The sequence below is a fragment of the Esox lucius genome, chromosome 15 (assembly GCF_011004845.1).
Source record: "Esox lucius isolate fEsoLuc1 chromosome 15, fEsoLuc1.pri, whole genome shotgun sequence".
Lineage (NCBI taxonomy): Eukaryota > Metazoa > Chordata > Actinopteri > Esociformes > Esocidae > Esox > Esox lucius.
This window is the reverse complement of record NC_047583.1, coordinates 21,829,366-21,851,741: the sequence shown is the minus strand read 5'-3', so window position 1 is coordinate 21,851,741 and position 22,376 is coordinate 21,829,366. Positions and strand designations below refer to the sequence as shown.

At 43.1% G+C, this 22,376-nt stretch overlaps 1 protein-coding gene across 2 annotated transcripts in view; it reads left to right on the top strand.

Annotated features, from left to right (window-relative positions):
* tmem121aa (transmembrane protein 121Aa) overlaps positions 1-22,148 on the top strand; it is a 33,046-nt gene extending 10,898 nt beyond the window's left edge. Inside the window, exons 2-4 of one of the 2 annotated variants that reach the window (XM_010897264.3) lie at positions 18,923-20,120; positions 20,281-20,451; positions 20,589-22,148. In XM_010897264.3, the coding sequence (XP_010895566.1) occupies positions 20,007-20,120; positions 20,281-20,451; positions 20,589-21,272 (969 nt within the window). In that variant the 5' untranslated portion in view covers positions 18,923-20,006 and the 3' untranslated portion in view covers positions 21,273-22,148. Of the gene's footprint in view, positions 1-18,918; positions 20,121-20,280; positions 20,452-20,588 lie in introns of both variants that reach the window. The other variant, XM_020053907.2, reaches the window with a different exon arrangement.
* The last annotated feature ends 228 nt before the right edge of the window (positions 22,149-22,376 follow it).

The window sequence follows — 22,376 nt, the reverse complement described above, 5'->3', positions numbered from 1 at the left end:
CTGAGATAAAGAACCGCTGTGACGTGAGCCGACTCCAAATCTTCTCCTCTGCCAAACATTCTCCCCTCTCTCCTGGTCTTTCCCTAACATCTTCAGCCAAAGAAACAAAGACCAGAGAGAGAGAGAGATTAGAGGAGAGACGAAGCAAGGGGAGGAGGAGACTGGACGGGAGAGTGATGAAGAGAGAGTGTGAGGTGGAGGTAGGGGCTTGGATGTGATCTTGGGGGTGATTGTTTGGAGGTTTCACCTCCAAACTTCCTGTGTGATTCCACAGGGCTGGAGGCATGTAGAGAGCCACTGGAGAGACAGAAGAATCACAAAGGGGAAATTAAATGATGCATCTCTATAGTGAAACCACGATGTCGGCAATGTTTTTCAAATTGATTTCCGAGGAGAGCGGGCTGATATCCTCAGATAGGGCCTGGCTCGGCTTAACTCTTTTCCAAAACTGTTTTCCTGACAAAGGTTCACAGGTCAGAATGTCAATGCTTTTAACTTCCCAGATCTCCTCCTGACAGTTGTCGTTACCCCTCCTTCAGCAACGTCAGGGTTAAAGGAGGTTTGTTTGACCCGGCTGTCCACCAGGCTCAGAGTTGGGAGGGGGAAACATCTGCACCTGACGGTGGGCCTGTGGGGAGTCCTCGATGGACGCAGATTGGATTGGTGTTATCGCACAGTGGGGAATCAGAACGACACAGCAACTTACCGTCCTCGGATGCTTAACCAGGAAGAGATGGAGATGGATGAAGGGATGAGGAGGAAAGGAGAGGAAACAGAGAGGAGAAGAGAGGGAAAATGGAAAAAAAAACAAGTGATGAAACAATGGTAGAGAAAAACAATTGTAGAGAAAGTACAGGTTTGGAAGGATCAGAAGAAAATGAAATATAGCCTGACAGCATGAGGTGGGACAGAGGGACTTCGAAAGTGAAGAAAAAATAAACATGAAGTCCTTGATTTTTCAACAGAAAACTGCTGCTGTGGAGTAAGATAATATAAATAAGACAGACTTACGTTTCTTGCACAGCAACTGTTGATGTGCATTGATCTCCCAACAGACAACACAAGGCTATTCACTCATTACTCATTCATATCTGGCCTTTATTCTTCCCTCTTTCATCCCTCTTTCATATCAGCATTTAACATTTTCTTTCCTCCCTCTCTCCTGTCACCTCGCTGTCATTATCTTCCTCGGATCTCCTGTTTATTCTCCGTCTCTCAGGAGACACAGCTTGACACACCAAAGACTCGCGCGTGCAGACACACACACACACATACACACACACACACAGGGCTGTGCACAGCAGGGTCCCAGTACTTTAGTGGTGAGCCTTTCGTGTCTCCATTTCAAGGGTAAACCACATAATTTAGAACAGTTAGGTGTTTTTGGGCTCCTAATGTACAACAGGTGGGGAAGACAATTAGTTATTATTGCACAGGAGTGAAAATCATTTTCTCGGCTGCGGGGAAGCAGCTCATTAGTTTATGTTTATTTGATTGAGACACAGAAGATGAGATGAAGTGACGTCATTGAACAGCATCCCAAATCAGTGGGTGACATCTGACCGCCACCACCCGTATTAAACTGTAGCAGTGCACTACTCCCAAATCAGTGGGTGACATTTGACCGTCACCACCCGTATTAAACTGTAGCAGCGCACTACTCCCAAATCAGTGGGTGACATCTGACCGTCACCACCCGTATTAAACTGTAGCAGTGCACTACTCCCAAATCAGTGGGTGACATTTGACCGTCACCACCCGTATTAAACTGTAGCAGTGCACTACTCCCAAATCAGTGGGTGACATCTGACCGTCACCACCCGTATTAAACTGTAGCAGTGCACTACTCCCAAATCAGTGGGTGACATTTGACCGTCACCACCCGAATTAAACTGTAGCAGTGCACTACTCCCAAATCAGTGGGTGACATTTGACCGTCACCACCCGTATTAAACTGTAGCAGTGCACTACTCCCAAATCAGTGGGTGACATTTGACCGTCACCACCCGTATTAAACTGTAGCAGTGCACTACTCCCAAATCAGTGGGTGACATTTGACCGTCACCACCCGTATTAAACTGTAGCAGTGCACTACTCCCAAATCAGTGGGTGACATTTGACCGTCACCACCCGTATTAAACTGTAGCAGTGCACTACTCCCAAATCAGTGGGTGACATCTGACCGTCACCACCCGTATTAAACTGTAGCAGTGCACTACTCCCAAATCAGTGGGTGACATTTGACCGTCACCACCCGAATTAAACTGTAGCAGTGCACTACTCCCAAATCAGTGGGTGACATTTGACCGTCACCACCCGTATTAAACTGTAGCAGTGCACTACTCCCAAATCAGTGGGTGACATTTGACCGTCACCACCCGTATTAAACTGTAGCAGTGCACTACTCCCAAATCAGTGGGTGACATTTGACCGTCACCACCCGTATTAAACTGTAGCAGTGCACTACTCCCAAATCAGTGGGTGACATTTGACCGTCACCACCCGTATTAAACTGTAGCAGTGCACTACTCCCAAATCAGTGGGTGACATCTGACCGTCACCACCCGTATTAAACTGTAGCACTGCACTACTCCCAAATCAGTGGGTGACATTTGACCGTCACCACCCGTATTAAACTGTAGCAGTGCACTAGGAAATAGGGCACTATTTCGGCGTTGACCTGGACGTCACCGTAACGACGGCTGGAGAATCGGCACTCTTTATATTCAAAAGGTGGTGCCGTGTGGGAACCGATGCGACACTGTATCACCGATGAACTTCACAGGTGGCAGAATTACACAGACTTTTTTTTTTTTTTTGCTGCTTATGTGTGTTGCTCTTCCAAATGTCTAACCACTTACAAGTGATGACTTGAATCTTCCCGAGCATGTCTGCGCGCGCGTGTGCGGTCCATTGTCCGTTTGTATGACGTTGATTAAAGGGATTCTAATAACTTTGGCATTAGACCTAGGTATGTTGTCCCGCTCTTCCTCTCCCCTCACTCTCCCAAACCTCATCTCTTCCATCCCTCCCTCTGTCCCCCCAGGCCAGAGCAGTCAAACAGGGTTCGTCAGAGCCAGTAGGGTCTTATCTTAATTATCTGGCTGTGTGATAAGACTGTGTCTGTGAAACCAGTAGCCGGAGGCTGGGGACTTCACCCAACAGCTCAATGCAATCTAGGGGCTTTTTTACACTTTGATATATTTCCCAAAATATATTGACGTATACTCTAGCTGATTATTATTCTTGTAGTTCAAACTTTAGTCTTTGTATTCCAAGATACATAGTGGATGACAGAATTTGCGAAAGCCTGACCTTCAGCAGTCTGACGAGAAGAGCACTGACAAAGAAATCATAAGGTGACCAGATTTTGGAAGTGAACACCTACGTGCAGGAAGGGACGTTTATTTTTAATTACCAACATCTAGTTATTTGAAATGTACCTGTTTGGAAGCTGATATAGCTGCTGTGACAGTAACAGGATGCCAAAACTTCTGTACATGGGCCTATTTGGAGTGTGGTTACAATACATCACACACTGAACTTGCTCATAATAGGCCTTATTTATTTCTATTTGAGGGCTTACCAGGGACTTTACTGGGGACAGGTGTAGTGGTGAGAGGTCACCAAAACTGAAGATTGTAACCAGAAAATGGGGAAATCTGTCTGGTCATCTGAAACAAAGACATTTGCTCAAGTTGATAACATAGGGAAGTTATAAGATATATAACGATACAAAGTATGCTCACTGCCAATCTAGAATGGAATCAGTGGAAATGGCAGAGTTAAATGTTCATTCTAATAGGACCTGGATTCTCAGCAATTAGCACATCTCCAAATGACAAGTAGCCCTACTGTTATTGTTAATCTTTCTGTAGCTAATTATGTTTTATATAGGCTACCTAATGTAGCTTATGAAAAGAGCAGTGGTCACTGATAAAGTGTTGGACACTGACCAAGAGCATTGCACACTGACGAAGGGCTGGTCACTGATAATAGCCTGGTCAATGATAATAGCCTGGTCAATGATAATAGCCTGGTCACTGATAAAGGCCTGGTCACTGATAATAGCCTGGTCAATGATAAAGGCCTGGTCACTAATAATAGCCTGGTCAATGATAAAGGCCTGGTCACTGATAATAGCCTGGTCAATGATAAAGGCCTGGTCACTAATAATAGCCTGGTCAATGATAAAGGCCTGGTCACTAATAATAGCCTGGTCACTGATAAAGGCCTGGTCACTGATAATAGCCTGGTCAATGATAATAGCCTGGTCAATGATAATAGCCTGGTCACTGATAAAGGCCTGGTCACTGATAATAGCCTGGTCAATGATAAAGGCCTGGTCACTAATAATAGCCTGGTCAATGATAAAGGCCTGGTCACTGATAATAGCCTGGTCAATGATAAAGGCCTGGTCACTAATAATAGCCTGGTCAATGATAAAGGCCTGGTCACTAATAATAGCCTGGTCACTGATAAAGGCCTGGTCACTGATAATAGCCTGGTCAATGATAATAGCCTGGTCAATGATAATAGCCTGGTCACTGATAAAGGCCTGGTCACTGATAATAGCCTGGTCAATGATAAAGGCCTGGTCACTAATAATAGCCTGGTCAATGATAAAGGCCTGGTCACTGATAATAGCCTGGTCAATGATAAAGGCCTGGTCACTAATAATAGCCTGGTCAATGATAAAGGCCTGGTCACTAATAATAGCCTGGTCACTGATAAAGGCCTGGTCACTGATAATAGCCTGGTCAATGATAAAGGCCTGGTCACTAATAATAGCCTGGTCAATGATGAAGGGCTGGTCACTGATAAAGGGCAGTGGACAATGATAAAGGGCTGGTGAAGTTGCTGTGCATATATCTGTTGTTTCCGGACCACAACCCTCGCAATGTCCTTAGATGGACTTTTTCATTTGCAATGTTTATTTACACCCTTCCTGTTTCAGATAAAAAGTTTGAAAACAAGCAGGCATGTGGTGATTTGGTGTGATTTTAGTATGTGTTTGAAATGGATAAACAGCATATTAGTAATGTGATCCAGTTGAATCTGGTCTGGCAGCAGGCTAACAGAAAACTGTTCCTCTACCTCAGCCAAAATGGATACAATAATGATTCTGTGTCATAGTATTTCTATGCCTTTACCCAAACATCTGCCACAAGGGAACTGGCCAGCTACAGAGCTTGCTCAGGCTTCTGTAGTTACTGTAAGCCCAATCATGATTCCCTCTCACTGAACTACCTCCTTCTATACAACTGATCATTATGTTCATCACATGAACAGATTCTGTATCCAAATTTGATCCTTCGGAGTACTTATTCTTTTTGGAAACCCTCCCCCTCTACCTCCCTCCACCTCTCCTTTTATGTCCCTATCGTATGGTACATTGACGATTAGCTGTCATAGTTGCCATAGTTGCACCTTAGTATCAGCCTAAGCACTTTTTTAATAGTGTGTTTTTTTGAACAACTGTTTTGTTTATGATTACATTGGGTTTTATTGCACATCACCGGTGGCGCAGCGCATTTGCAGAATGGCTGACAGGTTAACACCTTCTGGCATGGTTAGTTATAGCTAGCAAGCTGGCGCGTGTTTGGTTTTCAAATACAGGATGCATCTGGCCAGTGCAGGCTTTTTGTTTTACTTGGCCGCCAGTTTCTTGGATTTTGAAAACATGATCTAAAGAGGTGCCGGTAGGACGAAAGGACATAAGGATACAACTGTACTAATGAAGATGGCCACGGGCTACTATCAGGGCTTTAATTGGGATTTGCAAAGTGGGGGAGCTCAGCTCTCACAATGTTTAATCCCGCCCAGTTTAATCCCTTGCTACTGTTCTGAACTTTGTGTGATGAGCTTTCTGGTGCCCAGTACCTCTCCCAAGTGGGACAACACACACAGAATGAAAGAGAAGTCAAGTGGCTTTAAGATCAAGTTTTCATGTGCATAACTCTGACCACCTCTCTCCGCTCAAGACAGGACCTGATTCTGTTTGTCTTAACACAATGTAGCATACAAAGACTTTGGCTCTACTGGTAGAAATGTCATGACACATTGCTTGTTTATTTGTTGATGCACTTTTATAATCTATGAAAAGTGTTAGAAAACTTTAAATGTCAGACCAGTTAATTTAATTAGTTTCTAATTAATTAATATGTCTAACTAAAGTGCAAGAGAACAAGATAAAAATATATCCTCAGTTCATTCAATCACATTGGAAAAGGGTGCAATGAACCAATTAAAACATGTTCATAACATGATGTTATCAAACTAATTTAACATTGGAAAAAATGACATTTGCAAATTTCAAGTAAATGAGGCAAAAACGAATTCATGACATTTTTTCCATTTTAAACTTGTTATAACTTAACCGAAGGGCAAGACAAATGATAGTGCCAGTTTCTGGATAGCTTAGCTGGAGCAAACAACCCTTGAAGCATTTTCATGATAGATAAATATCACTGTACTCACCAACCTGCAAGGCAAACATCCCACTGTTCTCCTACATGAGCTCATCAGTATCACAAGACATGTCATCTATTCTTCTTTTAGGGATTGTCATTATGTCATTTTGGAAGGACATAATTAGTTTTCTTTTCTTGTGGTGATTCAGTATTCTTGTTAGCTGTGACTCTTTGGATAAACCAGTTTATTCTACAAGTGGGATAGTTACTTTAAACACGTGTGTGTGTTTGTTTGTGTGTGTGTGTGTATTTGCATGTGTGGCTATGAAAGTCACTACTTAATGACACTGGTCACTTAAAAGGTTTCTTTGTTTGGTTTCCATGGTCACAATCAGTGTACACTTTGTACTGCCTCCTGTTCTCTGGACTTTGCTATGCATTACAAAAATTGGCTACATAAAATGCAGTTTCCAAAGACGTTGGGATGCTGCATAAAATGCTAACAAAAACAGAATACAAATGATGGTCAAATCGTTTATCCCTATATTTAATTGAGTATAGCACAAAGACATAATGTCAAATGTTGAAACTGAGATATGTTATTGTTATTGGAAAAATACATGCCCATTTTGAATTTGATGCCAGCAACAAAGTTAGGGGCATGTTTTTTTTCGGACAGGAAGAGCAAATGTTGTTTATTGAGCGAGTGAGTGACTGACAGACAGGTCCTTGTTAAATAGTGTATTGGTTCGAGATGCTGACTGCCATGCGGTGGACCGGTGTTCAAGCCTCACTGCAGTCCAAACAAAGTATGCATTAGGATTTGTTCAAGATCGACAAAAACTTCACTGGCTACAAGCTTCTGTAGCTACATTACAGTAAGCCTAAAATAAAACTGTTCAAGGTTATATTGCAACTATTTCTGGTGGATTTTCGAAGTACACATCGGTGCATGCTTTTTGGCGTAAAATAGATCACAACCCCTTGGGCAGTAAAAGAGAAGGGGTTTCTACGATTCATCTTTTCACTTGACGGAAAAGTCAGTTATTGTCACCTATGTTGATAGTTATTTTATTAATGTCATTCATGAATGAAAGAAAGATTAACGTTGTTGTGCCATGAAATGAAATAGCACAAAATAAATTATGCATTAAGATTTGTTCAGGATAGACAAAAACGTCACTGGCTACAACCGTCAGTAGCTACATTTTAGTAAGCCTAAAATAAAACTGTTTATGGTTATATTGCAACTATATTATAGTTATTGTATCAATGTCATTCCCCAATGAAAGAAAAATGAATGTTGTTGTGCCATGAAATGAAATAGCTTTGGCAGTGTAAAATTCATCTTCAGCAATTGCTCAATTCTTATGACTATTCCAAGTAAGCCTATTACTAGCTAATAAACTGTTAAAACTGCCAGTGGCAAATAGCCAGTGGCAAAAGCCATAGTAAGATGCAATTTGTAGTGAAAGTAAACTTAATAAAACACGTTAGTCAGTTTAACACAATGCTTAATGGTGTCTAGAAAAATATTCAAACTTGGCGTGATGTTAATGTGTGACAAAATGATCTAATGTTGAGACACTATACTAGCGCTCGGTACACACATATACAGTAGTTTAGTGGCGTAGTGGTTAAAGACACAGCTTGACACGAGTGGGACCTGGTTCGAATCCAGCAAGGGCAGCAACGTTTACCCCTTCTAATCCTGTGTTAGGCTTGTCTGGTTTTTTAACAACTCTGTTATTTATTCCCCTTCTTGCTTGATATAGAATTGTAGCTGCTCAACAGGCCATGGTCTCCTTTGCTGTATTTGTCATTTCATAATGCGCCTAATGTTTTCAATGGGTGACAGGTTTGGATCAAATCGAGGATCTAAACTCAACACTGTTAAATACTTTAGATACGGTGGCACCACTAAAAACAAAAGAAATACGCAACAAGAAACTTGCTCCCTGGTACAGAGACAATACTAGAGCACTCAAGCAAGCCTCCCGAAAATTGGTGCGAAAGTGGGGCTCCACCAAGTTGGAAGTATTCAGACAAGCCTGGATAGACAGTATACTACAATACCGAAAATCACTCACATTTGCTCGATCAGCTTATTTCTCCCACCTGATTGAGGTGAACAAAACCAATCCCAAATGTATTTTCGATACAGTTGCAAAGTTAACAAAAAAGCAACGCTCAACAAGTGAAGTGGGTCTTCACTTTAGCTGTAATGAATACATTAACTACTTTGATGAAAAGATCATCACCATTAGAAAACAAATAACTGACTCCTCCTTAAATAGTTATAGTCACCGAAATCTCACTTGAATTGAATAAACTTCAGAAGTGTGCTGCACACGGCTGCTACAATCCTAACTAGAACAAAACATTTTTAACACCTTACTCCTGTACTAGCCTCTTTACACTGGCTGCCTGTTAGGGTTAAGGATGATTTTAAGGTTTTATTGTTAACCTACAAATCAATACATGGACTTGTTCATACTTACCTCGCTGAAATGATCCAGCCATACATACCTACACGTAACCTATGATCGCAAGATGCAGGCCTTTTAATTTTACCTTGAATTTCTAATAAAACAGCCAGATGCAGGGCCTTTTCTCATAGAGCTCCACTACAGTGGAATGATTTGCCAATTAAGGTTAGAAATGCGAACTCAGTGCAAAGTTTCAAGTGTCTACTAAAGACTCATCTCTACAGCACAGTCTATGATTAGGTGTAGCCTGGCCCATTGGTGTGAAGGTGACCAGAAAGGTGTGATACTGTCCACCCTTGCTGTCTTGCCAGGTGGGCTCTCATCGCCATTGGGTTGCCCTCCCTCCAATGCCTTTCGGGGGCAGAGTCACTGGTTTGTTGTTGTCTCTCTTTTGCGCACTTGTGCAATTGGGCTTTACTCTGCTGGCAATACTCTGCCCTCATTCAGGGTGGTGTCCCTTTGGTTGTTGCTTGGCAATGTGGGTGGATTTATTTCCTGCCTGTTGGGCCCTGTCTGGGGCCTCCCCCAAATAGGGCCAGAGTGTCGCTGGACCCCCCTGTCTCAGTCACAAGGTCTTACATGGCTATATTTTTGTGCTGGGGGAGTAGGGTCAGTTCTCCTTCTCCACTAAGTTCTCCTTCTCCACTATAAATCCTTGTTGAGATGAGGAATGCATTTTCTGAATTTTCTCAGTCTCCTCCCGTTTTGAACTTAGGAGGACATGAGGTCCTGGCTCACACCTGCGGAGTACCTGGCTTGAAAGACCCGTTGCTGTCCCTGTCCAAAATCCTCCTGGTTGTGTTGCAGATCGAGACGATGCCTGACAATTTCAGCTGCCACTGTGGTAACACCTCCCCCTCCCCAGTGTTTTCCCTTTCCTTGTCCATCAGGTCATGCTTCCAACCTGGACTAAGTTAAAATAGACTCTAGACCCACATACATTTATTAATTATTACAATTGTAATCGTAATATTTTCACCTGGCACAGCCAGAAGAGGACTGGTCACCCCTCCGAGCCTGGATTTTGGCATTCTTAGGGAGTTTTTCCTAGCCACTGAAATTCAACGGCTGTTGTTTGCTCCTTGGGGTTTAAGGCCAGGTGTTTTGTAAAAGCACTTTATGACAACTGCTGATGTAAAAAGGGCTTTATAAATACATTTGATTGATTGATTTGACTGCAGGCAGGCCAGTTTAGCACTAATTTACTACGGAGCCATACTGTTGTAATACATTCAGATTGTGGCAATGTCTTGCTGTAATAAACAAGGCCTTCCCTGAAAAAGCATATGTTCCTCCAAAATCTGTATATATTGTTCAGCATTGATGGTGCCTTACCCATGCCATGTGCACTAATGCACCCTCACACTATCACGGATGCTGGCTTTTAAACCGTGCGCTGGATCTTCCCTCTCCTCTTTAGTCCGGAGGACGCAGCATCCATGATTCTCAAAAATGTCATAAAGCAAACAAGCAAGCAAGTTTATTTATATAGCACAATTCATGCATAGAAACAATTCAATGTGCTTTACAATGAAAATAATAAATGCAATAGAATTAAAACATTCAGATTGTTACAATTCTCTAGCTCAGCTGTCTCCAGGGGGACTGCATGAACTTCAACACCCCTGTATCTCAATCCTCGCATTCCAATGCTAGGATGAACCCGTCAGTCCTTATGTGAGATAATCATTGCACCAATGTCTTACTTGGATCTCTCCAGGGGGACATTTATGCCATGTCTGTACATGCATTTTATATTCATTCTCAATGAATTACAGTTACCATAACTGTTTACTGTATTTTACAGTTACCATAACTGTCTACTAGCTGACCTGAGTTCATGGATCTAAGAGCCCTGCTTGGTTTATATTCTTCAAACATATCTGAAATGTATTTCGGGGCCTAAACCATTCAGTGATTTATACACTAAAAGCACCACTTTAACATCTATTCTGTAACTGACTGGAAGCAAGTGCAAAGATTTAAGAACAGGAGTGATGTGTTCTGTTCTCTTGATCCTGGTTAACATTCTAGCAGCAGCAGCATTCTGAATGTGCTGCAGCTGTTTGACAGTCTTTTTGGAGAGTCCAGTTAAGAGGCCATTAAAGTAGTAAACACTAGTAGAGATAAAAGCATGGATGAGCTTCTCTTGGTCTTTTTGGGACACCAGGCCCCTTAATTCTTGCTATATTTTTAAGATAGTAGAATGCTGTTTTTGTGACCGCTTTGGACAGGACAGTTTTCCACTTCGCCTCAGCCCATCTTAAATGAGCTTGGGCGCAGAGAAGGTGGCGACAGTTCTGGAAATTGTTTGTGTATGGTTCTCAAGAAACAAAAAACGTTTTCTCTTTCAAATTTTTTAGTTTTTGTCTTTGTACTATTTTCTATTGAATATGAGGTTTAAATTATTTGCACATCATAGCATTATGTTTTTTTTTCTTCATTTTACACAGCTTCCCAACTTTTTTGGAAACTGGGTTGTACTTAAATGTTACATTTTCACTACCTTTATCCAGTTTAATCCTGAGCGGATTTCATATTTATGAATTTGTTTTACCTGTTTTTCCATTTTGATTACTTGGACAAAATGTTAGTGCAAACTTGTGGGGTAGTGTGCCGATGGAGAATGTTTGAAAACCACATACTGTAGTGGATGCAGGCTTCAGCAGGAAGCCGGTGAAATGTGCAGAGTAGTGGGGTGACATTGAAGAACTTTGGAAGCTTGGAAACTCGCTGGCTGTTCTGTAAAAGTTGCAGGGGTTTCATGGCACAACAGCGATCCCCTACCAAAAGAAAATGACAATAGTCTAGTGTCTGAATATTTTCACCGGGTGGTTGGCTGTCATCCAAGCATAAATGTCTGCCAGGCACACAGAAATGTGCTCCATCCACACACAGGACCAGTCAAAAGTTTGGACACCCACCCATTCATGGGTGTTTTTTTATTTTCACCATTTTCCACATTGGAGAATGTTAGTGATGACGTCCAAACTATGAAACAACACTCATAGATAGTTTCAGATTGGGCAGTGCCAAGATTCTTTATGACATAGAGGAGAATGGCATTAGCTGACTAACCAGTCTTTTTAGCCTGAATGCTGGGTAATTACCTCATCTTGAGAGATAGCAAGAGAGTTGGAGACAACACATTGAAGGGCCTTGGAAAGGCAAGAGAGAAGGGATAACAGTGGTTAGGGATACACGGGTAAACGAACTGAGAAACAGGAGACATCACAGGATAGAAGAGGAGAGAGAAGTAGGGGAGAAAGATCAACGATTCTGCAGTGCAGAGTTGGGTCGGAGGGAACAAAAAGACAGTGAGAGACTAAAGGTTTATTTATGCTACATTTTCCGAGACACATGAAAGACTTGAGATGCAAGATTATTTTGCAAACTTGCAGGTATCAATAACTCAAGACACCACCTTCTGAGGGAACGTATGCCACTTTGTCTCCAACTCTCTTGAAACCTTTTTCTTCAGTTGATGTGCACTACATTTTCCCTTGGTTGTCACTCTGAATCCTGCATGGTACGTCTTGAACATGCCGATGGAAATTAAAATGCTGTATGGAAATGATCTAGCGTGTCATTCCCTCTCTTGTAATGTAAATAATTCCAAAGTAGCTAACAGAAGCTTGGAGGGTGGTTGCAGAGAGATTAGTTGATGAACAGCATCTAGTGAAGGTAAGGTTAAGGGCAATGTCTGCATTGTGAGGGGTACGCATACTGGTAAAAGGTGAAGTCAAAAGAGGAAAGGAGCGGAAAGGAATAAGCTAAAGGCAGGCGTTGGTAGTATAATGTTGCCCAGAAATATGAGTGTTGAGATATCTTGTGGAAATGAGCTTAAGAAGGTGCCGGCTCGTGGGTGAAATCTCCAAGGGACCCTGCTGGACGATAGATGAAAACAACGTTAATATTGATTTGATAAGAGACATTGACAGCATGGAATTCAGAAGAGGACATGGAAAGTTATACAGGAGGGATTAGGGAAAATGGCAGCACCATCCTACCACCACGAACACCAGAGGTTCTTGTACTTTAGGGAAAACCATAGTGAGATGGAGAGCAGCTGGAGTAGCGGTGTTTTCTGAGGTAACAAGTCCAACAAGTCAAGGGGAAGGGCATCACCAAGCGAAAATCACACTGCCTTGTTGACAGCAGATTCAAATCTGGGTGATTCTTCTCGGGTAATCTTTTGGTCACAAATATGTGGGGATATTTTGCCCATCGCCGCTCTTGTCACTGTTATGAGAGCAGCTTTAAACCAGCGACAGAAGAGAACACGCTTTAGATGAGGCTTTAATGGCAGGATGAAGGAAATGCATCAGAGAAGAGGAAGAGAAGCAGAAAGGGGCTTGATTTTCTTTGTTGGTCCCGACAGAGACTGTGTTCTCCATTACCCATGGGTTTGCTCTCTCTTTAGGAGTAGGACTGCGGCATAATGAATAGGCCAGACACAAATTGATCTATGGAACACAAACAGCTGGGTTTCTTTTCAATATCGTAATTCATCATCATGAAACCCCCTTTTTCCATCCACAGTCATAGATGGATGTCATCCTTTCATGTATAATAACAGCGAATAACACCTGCTGTTTTCTGTTTGCTTCACCCAAAAAGGTGATGTTCTTTCATCTTTTAAATATTACTCAAATTTTGTTTTGATAGTATTTCAAGGTCAAATGTGCCGTGATTGTATTTGTGTCTAACAGATGACCAGAGGAAATTACAAACCTACCTTTAATGCAGTGCCAAATTTTACACTTTACGTTACTTCAGGCTTCACGCTCGAGAAATTATTTCAGACTTAGTCCCTAGTCTAACAGATTGAAATGTCCTATCCAAAGCAAATTTCTGACTTCCGTGTGTTTACGCTCAGTCAGCCATGATGGCTCCACAGGGCCCAGTGGCTCATGTTCCTGCTGCCAAGCCTAATGAACAGTCTGATATGATTATTGGAGGAGTACTGCTTGATCCCACAGATCATATCTGTCTGAGTCTGATTGTATCTTCTCCCCAGGGCCATGTCTGGTCCTCCCGCTGGAAGCCAATTACACTGGACCGTGTCCCAAATATCGCCGGTCTTAACTTTAGCCTAGTGCTGCTTCGGTCCTGGTTAAAAGTAATGTTATAGGGGATACAGTGTGTCATTAGGATGGATGTAGGATAGAGAAAGATGGGATTAATGATCCATGTTCTCTTAGGTTTTTGGTAAATATCGCAGAGATCTGCCTTGGAGGCATTGCACTGTCACATCACTGTGTAACCATAAGTCATGCAAATAATAATGACAACAAATCGAATCATAATGATTATAATAATATTTGTAGACAAATTTAACAGTTTGTTTTGACAGAAACATTTTTTGTGTGGGTGGTGGGGGCGTAGTTCCTTCCAGGAAATGAAATAAGGGGACCAGGTGTAGAATTGGTTAATATCTTTACTCTACTGTCAGTTAGAAGCTGGAGCCAGCGTGGTAATAGAAGTTCCATCCTATCTTTCCAGTTTTTAAACACTTTTAGGGGCAATTTTGAGGGAATGTTGGGGATGGAAGAAAACGAGAGGTTTTTGTTTCTACAGTAACACATCCTCAAGGAATGAAAGGGAGGGGGGTGGGATGCTGAAAACAAGGATAACAGAAAGCTTATCTATGACCAAGACCAGATTGCATCTGGTCCAAAAGGCATGATAACTTCTGGTCCAAAAGGCATGATAACTTCTGGTCCAAAAGGCATGATAACATTTGGTCCAAAAGGCATGATAACTTCTGGTACAAAAGGCATGATAACTTCTGGTCCAAAAGGCATGATAACTTCTGGTCCAAAAGGCATGATAACTTCTGGTCCAAAAGGCATGATAACATCTGGTCCAAAAGGCATGATAACTTCTGGTCCAAAAGGCATGATAACATGTGTTCCAAAAGGCATGATAATGGTGATCTATTTTTTTTGTGAGGTGATTTAAGACATGAGTGGTGTAGAATTGTGTACTGTTGTGTTTTTCAATCTGTCTTTGCATTTTGACCTTGGACATTGGAACTGATAAACGGACATCCAACAAATGTTTTGCAATTCTGTCAAACGTTTAGGCAAAATCACATAATCACTAAATCATTGACTTCCAGAGACAAGCGGGTGAGAGGTCCTAAGGGGCTATGAAAACGTTCTAAATGTTCTGGCTCGATGGGGGATGTAAAACTGAAAGTATAGAGAAGTGAAACCTGGGAGCAAAATTCCAGGGACAGCCAAAACAGGAGAGTCCAGCGGGAGAGATTAGTAAGGAATGTGGTGTTGAGAAGAAGTGAACGCGACAGAACGCACAGTAACACCAAAGAGCCCAGCTGAATGCAAGTCATAAACGTACCTATGGAGCAGAGGGAGTTCAGGTTCTAGACAGTCAGGCAAGTAGGCCATATTTAATGTTCTGCCCAGGAGACATTCTGCTAGCCTGGTTTCAGCCCTCCTTTTTTTAACATGACAACAAGTGGCATGAGTTGGACCCAAGCTAACATCCTGCATCACTGACCTACATCACTGACCACCAAATGGGTTAATTCTTTGGTTGTGGAGGCATCTAGCAGCATGATTAAGTCCATAGCTCACACAGGCTTTCAGCACATGCCGTTAAATCCACCATGTCCAGCCAGACAGCGTGTCATTGAAGTTAATAGACTTCAAATCACATCAAACACAAATGAACACAGTGAAAAGACAACTGCATGCTGTCCTTCTGAACAAGGTGCCTTTCTGATTCTCTCTTGTTTCTTTCTTGCTTTTGCTCTTTCTGTCTTTGTGTATTAATGATAAATTATTATAAATATTGAATTACTCTTCAGTTTTTTGAAAAGAAGAGAGGAGGGCAAGGCGGTCAAATCTAGTGACCGTGGCATGACCAGTTTCCATGACAACATGTCCCCTTCATCTCTGCTCCATGTTCTCTATTTATGTTGTGTGTGTGTGTGTGTGTGTGTGTGTGTGTGTGCGTTGTTGCAAGACTCAAATTATTAACACACACCACATCACTCTGACCCTTCAGAGTGGCTCCATTGACACATGTGGGACCAACTCTACCAAGTGACTGGTCTACTTAAGTGGAAATCAAATCAACCACTATACACACTCTCAGACAGACAGGCAGGCAGACAGACACATAAATACACATACACCACAAAGTATCTGTTAAGAATGCATGAGCAATAAAACATTAAACTGCAATTACCGTCTAAAAACATTTCCAGAGAGCTAGAATTTAGAGTTTGTCATGTGCTCATTGAAAATTGATGAATGTCTGAGGCGGAACACAGAATGCAAATCACCTATAACAAACAGTTTAAGGAACAATGTTGTGTATCAAAAAACTGTCTAGTTGGTCCTTCATTTGCATAGCCTGTTTATTCGGATAGAAATACTTTGGTGTCTTGATTAAGAAAAAAAACTGCCTGGTTGTATTAGAAATCAAATGGCGTGGCTGACGTGTTACAGATGAGACTTGTGTGTGTTTGTTTGTGTGGAAGGAAGAGAGATCATTGATTGTGTTGTATGAGTGTTATGTTTGGAGGTTGTTTTTTTTCTGGTATTTGTACTGCACTGAGACAGCTAGCAATACAGGCATTTTCACTGTTCCTATAATAACACCTGCTAAACTGTCTATGCATCCAGTATATTTGGATTTGATTTGAACATTACCTGGTTCAGTACTGCTCAGCTACATCCTCTCTCTGGCCCTCTGTGTTCTGCCATTTTAATTAAACTACAGATTTAAAGGCTCAGCCCAGGAGCCTCAGAACACCACACAGCACCATACTGGGGAGAGAGAGGGGGGGGGGGGAGAGAAGGGGGGAGGGGGTGAGATAGATAGATATGAATGGGAGAAAGAGAGGAAGATGAAAAGAAAGGGAGAGCATGTGTATATTTTGTGTGCTGGTGTTCACCTGTCTGTCTGGGTGCATTTAGTTGTGTTTTTATTGTGTGCATTGTCTTTCTTTACATTTTGACCTATCTGGGTTAAGGTTAGGTCATGTCTGGGTTAGGCCATGTCTGGGTTAGGATTAGGCCATGTCTGGGTTAGGGGTAGGTTAGGTCTGGGTTTGGGTTAGGTCTGGTCTGGGTTAGGGCCATGTCTGGGTTAGGGTTAGGCCATGTTTGTGTTAGGTCTTGTCTGGGTTAGGGGTAGGCCATGTCTGGGTTAGGATTAGGCTATGTCTGGGTTAGGGGTAGGTTAGGTCTGGGTTTGGGTTAGGTCTGGTCTGGGTTAGGGTCAGGCCATGTCTGGGTTAGGGTTAGGCCATGTTTGAGTTAGGTCTTGTCTGGGTTAGGGGTAGGCCATGTCTGGGTTAGGATTAGGCTATGTCTGGGTTGGGGTGGGTCATGTCTGGGGTAGAGTTTGGTCATGTCTTGGTTTGGTCACATCTGGGTTAGGGGTAGGTCAGGTTAATGTCAGCTTGCCTCTATGATCTATTGTGTGAATAAGCAGCAGCCCTCTTTTGTCAAATGCCAAATTCAGAGGCAGCCAAAAATAGTTTCCACCATTATATTAAAAAGCCAATTTTGTGATGAAATATATGTTAATGCATCAAACAACCTTTACTGAAATCAATTCATTATGCAACAACATCAATAGAAGGAAAACAGACTTTTAGCTACCAGTAAATTATTGGGTGCCATTTATTCAGACAATGCTGCTCAGGATGGTTCTGGATCAATTCCGTTTATTTTCCGATAAATTACAAACTTAGTTTACTTCCTGAAGTGACAGAATTGAAATGGAATTGATCCAAAGGCTAAAATACAGTGAAGAAATGGTATGTGGCAGTGGAGCCCATTGTGCCAATCAAACAGAAAAAACTATCAATTTGATGGCAGACCAGACAAAAGGGGACCTACAGAACCTTTTTATTTTCTCCAGCTGAGTGCAAGCCATCAGTGATGAAAGAGCGACAGGGACAGAGAGAAAGGAAGGGACAGAGAGCAAGAGGAACAAAGAAATAGAGAGAGAAAGAGGGACAAGGAGATTGAGAGGCAGTGTCTGTGTTCCTTACAAAAAACGATTGTGGTTAGAGTTCAGTTTGCAATGTTGAAAAGTGTCCAAAATAAGCATTTTTTTTTTTTACTCCCCTCTCCACACAATTTACAACCTAGTTCTTCTCTTTTCCGGCTCTCCTGTCTTCTCCCCTTTGCGACTATCCCACCTCTGTCCTCTCCTCACCTCCCTCCTCTCTCCACAGTATGTAACGTCGTCTCTGTGTCTCTGGGTGATGTCTCTGTTCCCTATTGCCTCAGGGTCCTCATCCTGTTATGACACTTTATCTGTGGTCACTCTGAGTGCTAACAGCAGCACCGCTGGATGCCGTGGAAGCTAGCAGCTGCTTGGTTCGAGTCCCTGCCGGGGCGAGTGTCACATATAGAAACAGGATCCCTAGAATAAACACGTTTTAATTTTTTCTATCTCTGTTGCGTTATCCGTGCTGAGAGATGAGCCCAGGATGTCTCCAGCACTGCAAAGCTAGAGGAGTAGGCAGTCACATTGAGTTTTAATGTGGAGGTCAAAGGCAATACACCGACAGGACATTTAAAACACATTACATGGTGGTAAAAGGAAGTGTTAGTTCCAGTCTGAACACAGAGAAAGAGCATGTTTAGAAGATTTACGGTAATGAACGTGGAAGTGTTTGGCAGCTCACGAGGCAGCGACTGCATTGGCATGTTTTTCTGGATATACTCTCCCATTATTGTCGTTTATTTCAATGTCAGCCAACTAAGCCTGATTAGCACAGACATACTATATATTCACAATTCAGCCAAATGAAAATTTCACAGATTATATATATAGTTTTTGGAGTGTTTTTTATTTTTTTACTTTGCCATTCAGCATGCCTTGTGAATCCCTTGTTAACATAAATCCAAGTCATACTACTGCCCCCTGCTGTAACAGTTTGTAATAACATAAGTTGAGACTCAGTATGCAGCTATCACACTGGTTGTGCTAAGCTAACTCATTCTCATTTCTCTTTGCCCTAGACAGACTTTACAGATTGAAGAAAGAGAAACTGTAGACACTGTAGACTTGGACAGGACACATCAGAGGAACCACTCAGCACTTTCTGGAGGTCCATCTGAACAGCAGTGGGTGCGAGCCCATTCTCTCCTCACCAGTTGATCCTCTTGAAAAGCTCATCTCTGAAGACCTCTCCCTGACACCTTTGGACAGTTGAAGCATGCTCTCACGTTTTCTTCAGGAAATGTACTGTTGCTGTTGTGCCATTTGAAGCTGCTAACTGATGCTGCGTCACATGATCAGCTAATGCCAGTGACATGATCCCTCTATGAGGACTTTACAAAGTTTACAGCTGGAGATCTGGGGTTTTGTCATTTTCCATCACTGTAACAAAACACGACTGTTATGTTCACTGTGTTACTGAAAGGACTTAATGGTGATGGAGCCTCACCTCCGTTTTGTGAGGCCTGGATCACAGCAATAGCTGCCATAGCATTAGCACAGCAGGCCCAATGGAACTGCGCTGAGAAGGGCCGTGCACCAGTCTGTATTGCTTAAAAAGACATTGCTCTCCCAACCAGGATTCATCTCTATGACTTCCTGGTGCTAGTGTTGTCTTTCTCAAACACGTCCATGGAGGAGCCTTTGCATCTTCGTGAGATTGCATTATTACGATAATGTAAAATAAATGTGTCTGTTACCCTGGTAGGGATTCATCAAGTACTCTTGAGTATTGACCCGAGAAGAACTCACTCAGGAAATGTTAAACTAGGACAGTTGAACTACATGTGAAGTAGGACTACAAGTGCAACATGAGTAATGTGAAGTAGGACTACAAGTGCACCATGAGTAATGGGAAATAGGACTAAAAGAGCATTAGGACTACAAGTAGGACAGCCAGTGCAGCGGGACTGAATGTGAGGTAGGACTAAAACAGCTCTAGGACAACAGGTGTATCAGGACTACAAGAGCAGAACTAAGAACACGTGTATTGGACTACAACGCTGGACAAGTGCAGTAGAACTGTAAATTCAGTAGGACCACAATGTTTGTTCAGTAGGAATATTGCAGAAAGTTTAGTTCCATACGACTGCAACTCCCATTACCCACCATGGTGTTGCCGCAGCCAGACAAGCGTCACGTGTGCCTGACCACCATGGTGATCATGACCAGCATGGCCTTTATGGACGCCTACCTGGTTGAGCAAAACCAAGGGCCCAGGAAGGTAGGATTTTGTCGTGTTAAAGTTGTATTCTGGTTAAAAAAATTTAGATGTATAGCTGTTTGGTGATTTTACTGTTATTACAGCCTTTGTGTCTCAACTGTAAATACTATGTGGATATTTCAGAAACATGAAATAAATGAGGTTGTATTTGTTATTGTAGATTGGGGTGTGCATCATCGTGCTAGTGGGAGACATCTGTTTCCTTATCGTGCTACGTTATGTGGCAGTGTGGGTCGGGGCTGAGGTGAAGACTGCCAAACGCGGCTACGCCATGATACTCTGGTTTCTCTACATCTTCGTCCTGGAGATCAAGCTCTACTTCGTATTCCAGGTAGGTAGCTTAGATATTATCCAGAAACCAGAGGGTTGTCCCACACCCACTGCCAACCCTGTGTGACAATTGATGTGGAATATTTCTCAATTTGAACTCTTAATACACAAGTGCACCTTAACTCTTATTTGTTCTAGAACTACAAGGCGGACAGGAAAAGTCTGGAGACGGTGGCCCGGAAGGCTCTAACCTTACTCCTCTCAGTCTGTGTCCCGGGTCTGTATCTGGTCCTGGTTGCCCTGGACAGTATGGAGTACGTCAGGACCTTCAGGAAGAAGGAGGACATGCGTGGGAAGCTCTTCTGGGTGGCTCTGGACCTGCTGGATGTCCTTGACATCCAGGCCAACCTTTGGGAGCCCCAGCGGACCGGCTTGCCCATCTGGGCAGAGGGCCTCATGTTCTTCTACTGCTACATCCTGTTGCTCATCCTGCCATGCGTCTCGCTGTCGGAGGTCAGTGTTCACGCGGAGCACGTGTCGCCCCAGAAGATGATGCTCTATCCCGTCCTCAGCCTGGTCACCATCAACATCGTGACCATCCTGATCCGCGGGGTGAACATGGTGCTGTTCCAGGACAGCAGGGTGTCCACCATCTTCATAGGGAAAAACGTGGTGGCCATAGCCACGAAGGCCTGTACATTCCTGGAATACCGGAGGCAGGTGAAGGACTTGCCCCCGCAGGACCCCGGCACGTCGGGGATGGCCGTGGAGCTTCAGCAGGGGAACTCGGTGGGTCACTGCCACGGACACAACCAGACCCTGCCCAACGCCACCACCAGCCTCTCCGATGAACCCTCACCGACCGAGGTCATAGACACATGACCCACGCCCGTGGGGAGTTTGATCGTTTTCACGCTATATTGCCGTTTGGATTCATGCTTGGATTGGCTCTGATATTTTCCATTTAATGTTGAGCTCTCCAGCGTGGGTTCAGCAGCTAACATTGAGCTCTCCAGCGTGGGTTCAGCAGCTACCAGCACAGTGCAGCGCGGCTTAGTAGCGTGAAAATGGCGGAAAGTGTCGAGACTGGACTAGACTTTAGTATTACAGAGCTCAGTATTACCGTAAACCAAAACTGTTCTGGTCTTATGGAGTGTCGGAATGAAACAACAGGTTTCACTTGGACCCCTCCCGCTCAGGAAAACGGCCTAGCACTTTGCCAGCCAGCCGCCTCCCACATGAACTGTTGACAGTGTTCTGATACAGACTGATGCGTTTTTCTGTTCTATAATGTGTTTTTCTATACTTCACTATGGTGGACTAGCAGACCGAAAGACATAAAGGTGCCCTCTGAGAAAAAGCCCAGCTCATACTCTGCCTTTTAACACATCCTGGGTTCAAATGCTATTGGAAATCACTTCAAACACTTTATCTGGACTTGACTTGATTGTGCTTGCCTGTTACAAAGCAACCAATGGAATAGTGGCAAGAGTGAAACCCACACGCTTCTGGCCCTCCAGAGACACTAGATTAAAACAAAGTGTTTTTTAAAGATTTGAAGTACTATTTGAACCCTTGTCCTTTTTGACTCCCCGGGAGGTTTTGTAATTCCATGGCAGTGTTTTTACATGATGTACTGATTGAATTGTCTTTGTCATTTTAGGAGAAAATAACTATACATAACCACTGTCATTGACATGGCCTTCATTTCAGGTTGGTACCCTCTGTGTGAGTGGGCATGGATTGGGGTGGAGCAAGAGTGAGGGGAGGGATGGAGGGAGGGAGATGTGGGGATGAAAGGTGATGGAGGGAGGAAAGGGGGATGGGGAAAGGGGGCGGGGTCAGTTAGTATATGGCTGGGAGGATGGGGGGTTGGGTGATGGAGGGAAAGGGTAATCTTCATTATTAGGTGTAAGCCGCCCAGAAAGGGGTTCCTGAGTGGCTTTTTAAGTAGGAGACCCCATTAGGTGCCCATATTAGGACAGT